At 33.9% G+C, this 15,602-nt stretch overlaps 2 protein-coding genes across 3 annotated transcripts; one reads left to right on the plus strand and one right to left on the minus strand.

Moving 5' to 3' along the window:
• Positions 1 to 4,587: 4,587 nt before the first annotated feature.
• On the plus strand, positions 4,588 to 7,405 carry LOC107420896 (uncharacterized). The gene is made up of 2 exons (XM_016029963.4): positions 4,588 to 6,217; positions 6,777 to 7,405. Exons 1-2 carry the CDS (start codon positions 4,805 to 4,807, stop codon positions 7,209 to 7,211), a joined length of 1,848 nt encoding a protein of 615 aa, XP_015885449.4. The 5' UTR covers positions 4,588 to 4,804; the 3' UTR covers positions 7,212 to 7,405.
• A 2,712-nt stretch (positions 7,406 to 10,117) lies between these two features.
• Positions 10,118 to 13,977, minus strand: LOC107420881 (autophagy-related protein 8C-like). Of its 2 annotated transcripts, none has more exons than XM_048481535.2 (6): positions 13,820 to 13,977; positions 13,648 to 13,713; positions 12,838 to 12,893; positions 12,700 to 12,752; positions 10,922 to 11,040; positions 10,118 to 10,487 (listed from the first exon to the last, which is right to left on the minus strand). In XM_048481535.2, the coding sequence occupies exons 2-6, from the start codon at positions 13,685 to 13,687 to the stop codon at positions 10,393 to 10,395; spliced, it is 363 nt and encodes a 120-aa protein (XP_048337492.2). In that variant the 5' UTR covers positions 13,688 to 13,713; positions 13,820 to 13,977; the 3' UTR covers positions 10,118 to 10,392. The 2 variants fall into 2 exon arrangements, with proteins under 2 accessions (XP_048337492.2, XP_048337487.2); XM_048481530.2 differs by having other exon boundaries at positions 13,648 to 13,749; positions 13,820 to 13,939.
• Between the last annotated feature and the right edge of the window lie 1,625 nt (positions 13,978 to 15,602).

The following is a 15,602-nucleotide window of genomic DNA, read 5'->3' on the forward strand; positions in this document are numbered from 1 at the left end:
CAATCATGGAGGACAAAGATAAAAATGGGGTTTTTTCTAAATAACATGGAAATAGAAATGATGACGTGTATATATATATATATATGTTTTGATGAAGATAAACCAGTAATTAAAGAAAAAAGTTGACATATAAAGTTGACCGCCTTTGAATATGACATCAAACAAGTATTTTCCAAAGTCATATTTGCTTTGCTTATGTAGGAAAGAGGGTACAATTTAAAAAGCATAATTCTCTTTTTTATTTTTATTTTTTCGCTGTCGATGTTGATGGCTTTTCACATTCACCTAATCTACAACTGGTTTTTTGATGTAAAATACCATTTGAGATAATAACTTCGGCTGCTATTGTTGTTGGGTAGGTAGTGATTTGGACGAAGAATGTTGACTATTTCCTGGTTGTTAATATTTAATTATATCAAGTATGTATGCGTGTGTATATATATATATATATTAAATGATATGAAAAGTGATTTATGAAGATGATTGTAAAGAATAGTATTTATAATCACCATATCTATATGATTGTTATAATTTGATAATCCTAGATAGCAATCCACCATAGTTTCTTTTCATATATCCTTTATCACATTAAAACCATATCTATATGCATATATGATTAATAACAAAAATCTGATATTTATTATCAAGTAAATCTTCAGACAATATTTCAGTAACAAAGTATTTACCCAAAAAATAAAATAAAAAACATTTCAGTAATAAAGTAGTTATTTACTCATAAAGGTGAGTTGTTAGGTTTGAACCTATAGTATGATTTTTTTTCTTTCTTTTTTTAGAAAAAAAAGGGCTTGAGTCATAACTCATAAGGGAATATTTCATTGATATTCTTTGAGATTTGGGTTAATATAAAAATATCTCTTAGGTTTTAAATATATGATTTACATCTTTTGGAATAGTCTAAATTTAACCCTTATACCTTATTAAAATTTAATTATTTTTAAATTCCTTTTCTCTCTTTTTTTTTAATTATTTTAATTAAGTTTTATTTAAATTATATGATAGTTTTAATTACATAAGCTTTTTTAAGTAATTTATATATTTGACAAGCACATTTAGTTAATTATATTTGAAAAATTATAACATATTTTCTTCTTAAATAAATTATAATATATTTAGTTAAATATATTTGATAAATTATGATACATTTAGTTAAATAAATTTGACAAATTATCATTTAATTAAAAACGCTTATAAGATTTAAACTAAAAAGCTATCACATAGTTTAAATAAAATTAATTAAAAATGTATATTAACAAAACTTTCAATTTTTCAAAATTCATTTTCGCAAAATCATCAACAAGATTTATTTTTGTAAAGATAGTTTAAAAAAAACCAAAGGCAATTAAAGGTAATTCAATTTTATTAAAGATATAAAAGTAATTTAATTTGCCATTAATAGTTGTGAATGATTTATAAGTGAGATTCATCAATATTTAATACTTAAAGTATTATGATTTTACTTTTTGATTGGTAGAAGTGGTCCATCACTGTTGAATATTATTTATAATTTGATAATACTATTTATTGGCACGTATTATTGGAGAGCTTATTTTAAAAATAGCTGAAAAATTTATATCAATGCTAAATTTTAAAAATGTCAAAATCATATTTATTATTGTAAATGCTTTAAGAGATTTTATAATCTGAAGGCAAAATGTAAAAAAAAAAAAAGAAAAAAAGAAAAAAAAAATTATAATGTGATCGAGAATGAAAACACGTTTAGCGAATTAATGTTGCGTGTTTGATAAAAAAGCATATCAGATTTTTTTTTTTTGGGGAGAAAAATGATCAGATTCAGATGAAAACAACACTGTAAAATTAATACAAATTTCGGTGCCTTTTTTTATTTCTTTATTTTATATCTAAAGAAGTAGAAATAATAGATGCATATAATTATTAAATATTATTTCTTACTTTTTTTTTTTCCTAATTTTAACTTGTATCGGTAATAATCAAAGTAAAAAAAAAAAGAAAAAAAGAAAGTAACGGTAGTTTTGTTTGTTTTGACAAAGTAACAGTAGTTTTAACAAAAAAAAAGAAAAAAAAGAAGAAGGTAGTTTTGTTAATTATAGTTATTTATGAGAAAAAAAAGTAAATACTTACCATGCATTTTTATTATAACTATACACAATTCGTTAGCTAGGCTAGGGGATTTTTAAAACTGAGAAACTTTTATTGTTCATCCTAATTTTTACAACTTTGAAATTTCAAGCTGAATTAAATTTTCTGTAAAATTGCAATTACAAACTGTTTTTTTTTTTTTTTTTGTTTTTCAATACTATTAATTTTTGCTATGCCATTTTTTTTTTCCCCTTCTTCTTTATGTCACTGTTGAAGTAATTGTTAGGATCGATGACCAAACTCCCAAAAAAAAACAAAAAAAAAATTATGTGTGATAGGTAGGATTCAGAAGGTAGGACCACAAAGATGGAGGAATCTCAACGGAAAGGTATAGAAGAGAGCCAAAACTAGTTAGGGAGTTTCGTTTCCATCCAGCGTAACAGATTCCACTGAAAATCCCAACATTTCGTTTGTATTCAATTTACTTTTTTAATTTAAATAACACACCCTCACTTTCTTTTCCTTTACGCCATATAATTAATTAAGAATAAATATATGGTTTTTATGAATTTTATTTATTTTTTATTAAATATGCAAACAACAATTAAAAGCCTTTTTTTTTTTGTGTAAAAAGAAAGAAAAAAAAATCCTATATATACAGAAGAAGTTGGATAAGGTCGAGGCAGCCTATAACTGGTAAGCATGTTAATTTTGTTTATGGCTAAATAAAATGTACAAAATTAAAATAATAATAATAATAAAAAAGGGTATGTTTCTATAGGGCAACTAAATTTGAAAATGCTACATTCATTATTCATATGGGGTTGATGACGAATGTACAACCGTGTCACAGGCTGGAAAAATCTGGGTCCAATTGGGAAATAGTAGAGTGGGATTGGCTGGAGGGGTGTTTTCCTTTTTCATATGCTTCTTCTGGGGTTCGGATTGCCCAACTACAGCTTCACCATCACAGACACCCTGCTTCTGCTTTTATCAGATAAGCAACTAACAAGCTCCACACAAACTCCCATCACAATTTTGGAAATGAGGCTGTCAAAATTTACAGCTTCAATATAAGAAAAAAAAAAAAGAGAACAATCTTAATGTACTGTAATTCTGTGAAAAAAAAAAAAAAAAAAAAAAAACCCTCAAGCTCTTCTCTATATGTCTGTCTCTACAGTGTGTGAGTGTGTATGTTTGGAGTATTGGCGAGTTCCTTGGGTTTGGGAAATGGGGGATTTTTATGGAAGTTGATGGAAGTTTACAGGAAGAATGCTGTGTCTGACAGAAAAATTCATACACGTTCCAGACCCAGTACATGCTTTGGATAGGGCCTTGTATGGCAAAAGTCAGAGTTAAATGGTCCACAAGGCCCATTTTGGAAAAAGGGAAATGTAGACCCATAAAGTATTTAAACCCAGAAACATTTGTGTGAGTCAAATGGTCTGCACTACTTTCCAGGTCCTTGAGCCTTTATTAAGTTAACGAAGGTAAATTCCTATTTCCTATTTGCAAGCTTTATCATAGATATGATGTATTTTAATAGTAATTTGACGAAACGGTCAAATAAAACCAACCAAAATAACATTGTTTCGGTGGAATTGATAAACCGAAAGTTATAATGAGCACTTGAAAATTTACAATAATTTATTGGGTATTAAAAGTTTGACATGACGTAACTCGCAAAAATGAAAAAGACATTGTAGTGATATGGATATTCGATCATTTCCCAAGTATGATGCCAAAAAATATGTAATCAAACCAAAACCAAAAATACAAAATAAAATGCTTCCTAGAGATACCCTCATCCAAGCGAACCAGCCAATGGGGTAAATAGAAATAATAGGATGCCATTTTTTTTTCTTTTAAACTCCTAAACATACTCACTAGCAATGATCCCATATTTATGGGATTGCATTTTGCTGTATGAGAGACAAAAGACAAAAAGATCTCAAAGAGTTTTCAAGTTTTGGTGTTTGGATTTGGTTCCAGTTTAAGCCAACATGTTCACTGTTCTCACTGGGGTGTGGTCGCAACACCCACCTACACAAAAGCCTACTACTTACTATAACTGGTCATCGTCTGCTCTTTTACCAATGGACCCCACACCCACAAAGTCCCAACCAATCGTTTTCTGACAGCAAACTCCCAAAGTACCAACCCTTGCTGACTCTGCATAGTCCACGCCTAACTCGCCAATTCAAGGTTGCTATACTGTTTTTTTTTTTTTTTTTTTTTTTTTGCTCATTCACTTTTTTCTTTTTCGTACAGCACCCATGCCTGTACTGTGCACACAGTTCAGTGTACTGTTTGGTAGCATTTCTTTTTCTTATTTAAGTAGGTAAAGAAATTTCCATTTATGAAAAAAAAAAAAAACGAAAAATGAATAGCAAATCCGTGATATCAAGGCGCCATAATTGCATTAACATTACTCAAAATTAATTAAAAGAGAAAAAGAAGGAAAAAATAAGTTACTGGGGGGGGGGGGGGGGGGGGGGGGGGCGGCTATGGAAATAAATATCCAATCCGGTGATTCAATTCAATGCCTATAAAAGACGTGCCCCATTGCGTGTATTCAGTCTATTGCATCTTCTAACCGTTCCCAATAATGGAGCGACCTTAATTACAAAATCACCCCTCTCCTCTTCTGTCCATCGCTTTGGTCGTTCTTCTTTTTAACATTTCACGCTCTCTCACTCCCTGGCCCGACCTGGTGGTATCAGCAATGGCAAAGTCGTCGACCCCCTCGACGACGCAGTTCCCGGATATTAAGCCGGAGAACTACTCCCACAGTCCCGTCCACTATGCTGTTGCTCTGGGCGACCGCACCAGGCTCTCCAGAATCATCTCCACCCTGCCTCGACTCGCGGATCCTGCTCAACTTCATACCGAGTCCGATTCCCTTGCTCAGGAACGTGTCGCTGACCACATCTCCTCCGTACTCGACCGCCGCGATGTCCCGCACAGAGAGACGCCTCTTCACCTGGCTGTCAGATTGAACGACGCCGTGGCGGCTCGCTATTTGGCCTCCGCCGGTGCTGACATCTCGCTCCAGAATTCAGCCGGCTGGAATCCCTTGCAGGAGGCTCTTTGTCGCCGGAGCTCCGACATTGCTCTTATTCTCCTCCGAGTTCACCACCGCTCTGCTTGGGCCAAGTGGCGCCGCCGCTTGCCTCGCGTCATAGCCGTTCTGCGCAGAATGCGGGATTTCTACATGGAGATTTCGTTCCATTTCGAGAGCTCTGTCATTCCCTTCGTCGGTAAAATTGCCCCCTCTGATACTTACAAGATCTGGAAGCGCGATGGTAATCTCAGGGCCGACACGTCGTTGGCCGGCTTCGATGGCCTGAAAATCCAGCGCGCCGACCAGAGCTTCCTATTCCTCGGGGACGGCGATCAGAGCCATGACATTCCTTCTGGCTCTTTGCTAGTGCTCAACCGTGACAAACGCAACATCTTCGACGCCTTCGAGAACGCCGGAGCGCCGATGACCGAGTCCGACATTGCCGGGTTCTGCTGTCAGACAAGCGTGTATCGTCCCGGCATGGACGTTACGAAGGCGGAACTCGTCGGAAGGACCAACTGGAGACGACAGGAGAAGATCGAAAGCGTCGGGGAGTGGAAGGCTAGAGTTTACGAAATCCACAACGTGGTGTTCAGCTTCAGATCAAGGAAAGTCACAGCTGGCGAAGCAGACGTGGCAGGGAGCAAGCAGGTACTCCCTCTAGAGCTGGACGAAGACGATGATGGTTTCCTAGTGGCGGAGAATCCGGATTTCGGAATTCCCGACAAGCGGAGGCACAGCAGCTTCGTAAGAGAAGAGAGGCACAGCAGCTTCGTGAGAGAAGACAGGGAATTCGTAACGCTAGGGAGGAAGAGCGTGGATTTACCATCCGTAGTCGCTCCGCCACCACATAGGAGAGCTATTGCGGCGTCTGCGTCCGTGGTTCCGCCGCAGATGAAGGAGAAGGAATACGTGAGGAGCTTGAGGCCGTCGGTTTGGTTGACGGAGCAGTTTCCTCTGAAGACGGAGGAGCTCTTGCCGTTGCTGGACATCTTGGCCAACAAGGTGAAGGCTGTGAGGAGGATGAGAGAATTGCTGACCACCAAGTTCCCGCCGGGGACATTTCCGGTTAAGGTAAGGGGCAATTTCGGCAGCAAAGGTTTTTGGGGTCTGTCTCTTTGGGTATTCTTTTTCTTTTTGGTGCTTTTCATGTTCGCAGCAAAGACCTCACTTGATCTTTCTGACTAATCAAACTTTGAAAACCATCTGGTTCCATGAGAAGCTTTTGTGGGGACACCGCACACTTTATCTGCTCCCTGATTTTACAAGAATACCCCCAAGATTCGATTCCAATTTGAATTCAACAAAAAAAAATTAAAGGCAGGCAGGCGTGGCAGGCGGGCCCCATGTTTCATCCCTCACATCCAGATCGGTGTCCCCACTAAAGCTACATTCCAACCAAACAAAAAATTAAGTAATTAGTTTGACCTTGACTTTTGCCACGTCAGTCGGGCCCACTACTGTGTTGACGTGTCAAGATCTTGGACGGTTCTAAAAAAACCATAGGGGTGGGACGCTGGGGACCAACTGCTAATAACTTTCAAGTTCCAATTAGTAACATGGGTAGGAATTGTATTGAAAACGATTTGATTAATCTGACGGTTGATGTTTGTTTGTTTGTTTGGTGGTACAGGTTGCAATACCCGTGGTCCCAACGGTGAGAGTGGTAATAACGTTCACAAAGTTCGTTGAACTCCAACCAACTGAACAATTCTACACTCCATTCTCAAGTCCAAGACAATTGTTTCATGGTGGAGAAGGAGGAAAAAGCCAATCGGAGGAGGAGTACAAGTCACAGAGCAATTACTCATCTCTATTTTCATCATCATCATCATCATCATCGTCATCAACATGGCTGAGGCGAAATAGCAGCCAATCGGGGTCTGCAGGCAAGCAGCAACAGCAGCAGCAGCCATGTGCTGCAATGACACAAGATTCCGACCCTTTCGCTATTCCTAGCGGATATACATGGACAAGTGCCGATGACAAGTCTCGCAAAATGAAGAAATCCAAGTCCACAAGGAAGTCTAATTGTAGAGAGAAAGAAAAGGATATTGTTGGTGGGTGAATTCAGAAATTTGCTTGTGTTGTTGGGGATTTGCATATATAGAATGTAATATTATATAGTTTTTTGTAATTTGAAAGTCAGTGTAGCAGTTAGAATATGGTGCTACAAGAGAGATTTTGGGGAAACATTTGTAGCTCGGAAAGTGTATCAAACTCATTTTTCTCTTTACTCACAAGTTTACTTTTCTTACTATATTTCAGGAAGTGTGTTGGCACTCTTGCTTTGCAATTTACTATTTTCTACTCATTTTTGTGGCTCTCCACATCTAATTCTTTCCCCTACTCCTTGTGTATTGGCTTTGGCTTCTGTTGCTTTCCATGTTGATTCGTTATGGACACGGAAAAAGAAAAGCATGTAGAGAAGCAACCGTTGTAATTTTGAAAGACATTTACTAGGCTGAAAAGAAAGATGTGGGGGTTCGAAGACTAAGAGCAGAGGTCCAACACTTTGAAAATCAATGTCAATAACTAGGAGCACCTAGTTTTCTACATCTGATACGAATATGCGATACCATTTTTTGATTTGAAGTGCAAAGAGGGATGGTTTAGTATGAGAGCTCTTATGTCCTAGGACCATAATGAAACCGATATATAATTAGCACACAAGATTTGGGCTTTGGAAATTCATCATCAATTCTGGTTGAATTGTGAAAGGAACATGCTAATCAATAATAACAAAGCAAATTAATATAGTTGTAACAAACATTTTAAGTATGCGTTAGACTGCTGGCGTTTTTTTTTTTTTCATCCCTGAAGTAAACAAGCTAGCTGAAAGTCACCTCCACTCCCATTTCCTCCCACACCATCCTATGAAGATTCTAACCATCTCTTCACCATATCCTGAAAATTGCATGCAGTTCTAATGTCAACTGATATATAGAAATACAACCAAGGATTCCTCATCCAACACTGAAAGAGCAAAAACATATGACCCGCACTTGCAACAGAGTAGCAAAGAAATAACACATACATGGACAGTCTTGGTTAAAAGTCATCCAAAACTGCAGTTACAAAATTATTAATTTATTATTTGTGTTGCTACAAATGTGTATATTAACCGGATTGGATGGAGAGATGTGGGGAATATATCTTGTTCGCTGTTTCAAATTTTTTAGCCCGGGATTGAAGAAACCACATTTAGCCAAAACAGAAGCAGCAGCATATGGCTTTGTCCTTTACTTAGCAAAGAGATTTGCTGAGCCAAATTAGACATATATACACTAGTGGATTCTGTGGGAATTATTGATCCACAATTGCAAGTTTTTATTGGTTGGCCTAACAGGCTTTGTTCACATGTGAAGGATGCCACAAATCCACCCTAATATTGGTCAAAGATGCTTTTATTATATTATCCTCTTCCAAACAAGTAATAAATGTGGTTAATTTTAGCATTAGGTGCAAATTGATAGATTAGTTAATCTTTGTCAAATTCATGGTTAGGCAAGGTAATATGTTTATATCCAAGTTGATGGGCCTAATTAAGGATAAGATGCATCTTCAGCTTCCTGGATAAGGAGAGAAGTTGCTGTATGATTAGGATATCAATTAGAAAAGATACCAACGACAAAGTATGAAGGGGGGGAAAAAAAAAAAATTTGCCAAAAATAAGTTTGCTTCACTAAAGGGAAACCAGTGAGTTGGCAATTCCTTTAAAAAGGTTTAAAAATGCGGTAAAAGACAGCCCAACCAATGTTCTTTTCTTTATTCAGTTTTAAAGGTCTTTGAACGCATACCGTTTTGCATCTACACCTTCAAGGTACACCTTAATCATCAACAGGTGCTCTCTCTCTCTCTCTCTCTCTCTCCCTCTCTCTCTCTTTCTATGAATTTCTTATTTCAGGGTTGAAATTTATCTTTCAAGAAGCTACATGTAAATCCTGCTGTATGTTAGTTTGGATATATATCTATTTTATTTTATCTGTTTCAAGTGAAAAGATGATTTGGTGTATGATTTAATTTAAAAACCTTTCAATAAACTCATTTGATTTCTATATTTAGGACTAGATCCAGTTCTTCTTACGTATCATACAAACCCTGAATGCATGCTTTCTGAATATCATTGATGAGTTGCATATATAATAAAGTTATTGCTTCCATTCTTCCATTTCAAGCTCTGTTTCCTAAACTGGTAAGGTTGTGCATTAAAAACATTTTTTTTCTCATTTTAAGATAGCATTGTATACTTCTATGGAAATAGGTGATTTGGATTCACCGCTGAGAATCTTGGCTGGATGGCAACTGATGGACCGAGCTGGGCCGACCAGTGGGGTGCCGGAGGAATTGGTGCCATGGAAGAAGATGACAACACAAATGATACCAAAAAAGACAGCAACAACAACAAGAAGGCAGGCGGATTAAACAAAGCCAAAGCAGCTGCTATGGCAAGCGCACAGAAGATCAAGACTGGTACGTCCAGTGGCTTCAAATGGATCAAGAATCAATGCCAAAAACGAAGCTCCTCCAAGTGAAAAAAACACAAGATTTTCTCAATTTCTGAATGTAACCAAACAACTGCTGCTTTTCAAGATTTTGATCGAAACCCAACTCTCTGTTTGGAAGCTACACTGGTATTTTTAAGGATTTTATGCTCAATTTTCATTCCACCCAACATTGCTTCTTTTTATTTTTTTAATTTTCCATCCATCTCCCTGTTCATCCCTCTTCCTGGTCTTGCCTTTGAAACAACTAAAATTGGTAAAAATCGATATTGTACCAGCTTAACTAATCACCAAATATGCAATCAGGAATTGGCTACTAACCTTATAATAACAGGACAGCAGAGACAAAGTGATCTTGAATATTTTTAAAAACTTCATTTGAAATGGTACTGACATTTTTTTGGATGTTTTTTTTTTTTCAAACCTAAGTGCCAACTGACATGGATGATGTTGTTTATCACACAGGATATCTATATCATGGCAGTACTTAATCGAAAATCTTATACATTTAACATATATAGACCAATTAACAATCAACCAAAAAATATCGAAAGAAACCGTGAATAACTGACTAATTAATTCTAAACATTCACAAACTAAATCAAGATGTCGAACCAAAAATATTTCCAGCACCATCTACCCCCAATAATACTAAAATGATAGTGAAGGAGAGGATTAACTAAAATGAACATTGCTGTCAGAATATACAATTTCCAAGCTCTGTCTACGCAAAAATTTCCTCTCCTAGAAGGATCCGAAGGTGTTCTCTCCACTGTAAGTCATGTAAAGAAATCCATCTTCATCCTTATTTTCTTCATGAACGATTTTCATCAAGGAAGCTGTAGGCAATGGAAGATTAAGTTACACACAACTTAATAATAAAAAGGGTTATTTGCACTATTAGTTCATGAAATATGTTTAAATTTGCACTCTTGCTTTTTCGGCATTTTGATCCCTAAACTTTAGTTTTGGTTACACTTTGGTCCTTAAAACTATTTTTAGTCTTTTTTTTTCCTTTTTAAACTAATTTGAGGTGTCCAATGCACTTCATGCAACACGAAGAGGTCTTTCAAGATTGTCTAATTAGCTATAAATACTTTCAGGGACCATAATGTAACAAAAACTGAAGTTTAGGGATCAAGATGCCAAAAATAAAATAAAATAAAATGGTTTGGACCAAAAAGCAAATGTGAGCATAGTTCAGGGACTAATCGTACCAATAACCCTACCCTAATAAAAAACATTGATATACAAAATATAGATGGCAATTTACCATTGGAAGGTAGAGTATTATTGACAAAGATAAAAATAGCCTTCTCTGGACCAACATTGATTCCATTCCGAATAATATGTACAAACTGCCCAACAGTAATATCAGCACTGACAAGGTATCTGCAAACAAAAAAATAAAAAAATTATTACAATTATGTTTGAATCCCTTGACAAGATTTTTCTACTTGGAGGAGGATCTCATTAAGCCGGTTGAACATAAGAATACAAAAGAACATGAAGTTTAACGACATAAAAATAATAAGAATTTGGATACTCAAAAGGCAAAAAGGTATAAACGTCTTTGTAGGAGAATTTGGTCATAACGCAACCACTTTAAAGAAAAATAAAAGCTAGGATAGACCTCATCATCATCGAACAACTTCATTTTAGTTCATTTTAAGACCTTGCATTGCATCAATACTTCCAAATAAACAAAATGTTCACATCCTTAAAAACCAATAATCCCCCATAAAATGAGTAATACCTCCATATCAATATGATAACTTAAGATCAGCATCAATGCTGAAAAACAACCTCACCACCACAAAGTCTCAAACTTCACCTCGTAGGTCAGCAAAGGCATATCTGATCTAGGATTTTGTAAAGGTATTTGATGAGTGATTGGCTCATTAGTATTCGAAAGAGTAGAAATTCAGCTTAAGTTTTATTTGCTTTATTTGGGATGGTACAGGAGTTGTTTAGGAGCTAAATGAAAGAAATTAGCTAATTTCTTGTGTTTTTGAGACTATATCAAGGTGCATGGAATTAGGGTTTATAAAGTAGGTTTTTAATGCAGCTTTAAACAATCTTAAATCTGGTTGAAATTGAAAGAAACGGAAAAAAACTTATTTTGCAAGATTTTAGAAGATAGAAGGATCATTCCAAGGAATCACAGTACCCCAAGATCATAGTCTCTTAAAATAATAAGTATTCCAAACTTGTTCTCCATTGATTTGAAAGAATAGATCCTATATAAAACCTAGTACTCCTAGTCCTACTGATATCTATTAAAGAACAGAAAACACAACACCAACGAACCTAAATTTATATACAGCTCACAGCCTGCAAATCCCCAAAACCACCAACATAAATATCCCAAATAAGCTTCGCAATACCTGGGACATTCCAAATCCAGCGTGGGCCAAACCAACCTTAGTATTCCTTTCATAGGTCCTTACCAGGGAATTCCATCATCTTGGTTTCCACACAAAATGGCAATCCATCAATCACCTCACAACCAGCTCACCATCTTCATCACCAATCATCACTATGACAAAACGCTGCATGGTGGTAGTTTGGTTAAGCTAAGACCACAAAACACCTAGTTCCAAACAATTATATTCACATCTCAATAAAAGAGTTCATTGATCACAACATTACAATAAGGAATTTCTAGGACATATATTTTCCACCTTGAATCCAGATATGGAATCACAAGTAAGAAAGAGGTTTTGCAAAGACTGGACACTAAAACATGTGATGAAAGAGGTAAAAATCAAAACAGAAATACAAGAAAAAGTGTTTAAAAAGAGTCATATTGAGATGTAGTTAGTTGGATTAAATAAAATAAATGACATATACATATAAGTGATTTACATATACATTCAACCAAGACACTGTGGGAAATTTAACTATGTATTTTGCTGATTGAGATAGATGATATTAATAACTAGAGATGAAATTTCAAATCAAAAGCATTTGAAAAGATAAAAAAGAAGCATTGCAGCTAGTAGTTATTGAGATGAAATTTATTGTAACAGAATTGTAGATGCAACTAACTTCTTCTGGACAATGTCAGCAATGCCACTTCTTTCATCCTTCTCCAAGACTACCTGTATGGCATACTCGAATTAGGATCTAAACCAATCTAGCACACGTCTAAGAAACTAACAAATTTAACTAAGAGCAAAATCTTACAGGTACTTTATCTGGAAATTTTTCTGTAATGCGAGCAGCTTCTTGCTTCCTCTTTTCTAAAATGTATGACGCTAAAAAATATTAGAAAAAAACATAGACAAGAAATATGAAAGTTGGAAAAAAGAGTAGACAAATAAAAGATAACAACAATGGCTTCATGTGCATCCAGATGAAATTGCATTATACATGTATAATTGGGTAGAGAGCAAGATAGATTGATAAAAAATTTGGTCCCCTCCTCAAAACCAACGAATCAATTTTATACCAAGTAAAACAGGTCACATGATTTTGTGCTCGGGTGGCATAATATTGTGCCAACTTCAAGTTAAACTCAGAAAACAAGTGTAAACGTGACAAACACCACTAAAGGTTTCTGTCTCACTAGTGTCAGGAACTCAGATACAGTCTTGGCCAGACCAAAAAAAAAAAAAGTGTTGGGAACAGACTTAGAGACCCATCTACATTGTTCCTAATGGAGTCCGAAAAAGCATATATTTCAAATAAATAAAAAATTCAATGCATTTCCGGGATCAAAATCCCAGTCACTTCATATTATTGCAATCTTTGGCAAAAATTAAAAAGAAAGAAGTTTGGTTTACTAGTTCATCCTAATGTCGACACATACCAACAGAAAAGCCAATACAACTAATGCCAACTTTTTCGTAACCCAACTAAATTGAATAGAAATCGAATAAATTTAAAAAACCTATAGCCATGGAGAAATCGAATAAAAATTCAATCTTTATGAATAAAAATTATAAAAAAATAAAAAAAATAAAAAAAATAACAGAAAAAGAAAAAAGAACAAACCCAGAGGATGTTGGAGCTTGAATGAGCTTTTTCTAGCCATGGAGAAACTTACGCTACGATCGCTCTCTGCACCGAAAGCATCACAACTTTGCAAAATCATCTCTTATTGAAAAAAAAAAAAAAAGCCCAAAGAACCACAATCTTTACGAAAAAGTAAACAAAGATAACATACCAAATACGAAGGGTATCGATTGGAGGGTATTGAGGAGGAAATTAGTTGATGGAATAAGGGAATGTAGACGAACGAGAACGTCAGAACTACAAGCCCAAAAGAAATGAGTAATGGGTTTGCTCTATAAGAATCAGGCCGTACACATATAAGTTATCTCCAGGTAAATGTTTATTTACCAAAAAAAAAAAATCACTAGGTAAATATTCCCCAAAAAAAATTATAAAAAAAAATATATGTATATATATATATATATATATATATATATATATAGGTAGAGAAAACTTGCTTTCCGACTCCAACATGCAGTGGTGGGCAAATAACCATAAAATCGAACCAAATCATTTAAACCGATCAAACTAACTGTTATGTTTTGGATTGATTGAGTTTGGTTGGTTGATTCGGTTCCTTTACCTTGAAGAATATGACAGTTTGATTTGGTTTTCAATTTAAATTTTACAATATAGCCAAACTGTCTAAATCGAACCGTATATAATTTATATAATATATAAAAAAAAAAAATCATTTACACCACGTATTAGCATATTTTTTTTCAAAATTCTTTTCAAAAATATTTTTTTAAAATTTTATTTATTTATATTATTATTATTAAGTATTTTATTTTTTATGGATATAAACAAATATATATACAAAATTAAAATTTGATATAATTTAATTATATATGGTAATAATTTTAAAAAAAAATTATATTATTTATTATTTATTATTCATAATCTTATTTTTTATAGATATAACCAAATAAATATATATATATATAATAATTTTAAAATAAATAAAATATTTGATTTGATACTATTTATCAAATATATATTTATGGGTTTGTGTCACCATATATTTTAAATATATTTTACCAAATATTAGTAGAAAGAAGGCCCATGCATACATATTCCTTTGCATTATTTACCAAATATTAGTAGAAAGAAGGCCCGTACATATTTACCAAATATTATTTACCAACTATTGAACAATATAATTAGAGATTTAGACAATATTCCTTTGCATATATTATTGTTTAATATTTTATCTATATTTTATTTACCAAATAAGTTATACATATTTGAGTATAAATTAGTAAGTGATACTTTTTGGTATTTTATAATTTCAGTATTCAATATTTTGTTAGTTTTTATTGCTCTCATATTTCTGTTTTAGGATTTAAGTTTTTTCTTTTTTTTTGTTCTTTAATTTTAAATTTTAAATTTTATTTTTTATTTTTTATGGATCCTAAGCATGATCATGTTAATCATAAGCATATACGTAAACCATGCTATCGATTTTTGGAAGAAATTGATGATTCTAAATCAAAATATGATGTAAAAACTATAAAAAAAAAATAAATAAATAAGATACTTCTGAAGAAGAATCCTTGCTTATTGATTCACATTTATCTATCAATTTTTTCAAGATTATGGATAAGAAAAAGAAAAAAATAAAAAGACACAGGAGATTATTTAGACTGAGGGCATGCAAGAAAAAGCAAAACGATTGTTCTAGCAATCAAGTGGTGCCGGAATTTCCTGATTTTGACACAACTTCATTAAACAAAAAACAACTTAAGAAGATTAAGCGTCTATCCTATATATTATATTTTTTTTCCTTTCTTATTATGCTTTTTCCTATTGGGATCAAAATAATATAATGTTTTTATTTTAGTTAGTATAAATTACAATATTTTTTTTTGTGGTTCGTTAATATAATTATTCTCTACATTAATATAATTTATAGCCTCACTAATGGAATTAATTTTTTAGCAATTATGAACTTA

Source organism: Ziziphus jujuba, chromosome 1 (genome assembly GCF_031755915.1).
Source record: "Ziziphus jujuba cultivar Dongzao chromosome 1, ASM3175591v1".
In the NCBI taxonomy this organism is placed as follows: domain Eukaryota; kingdom Viridiplantae; phylum Streptophyta; class Magnoliopsida; order Rosales; family Rhamnaceae; genus Ziziphus; species Ziziphus jujuba.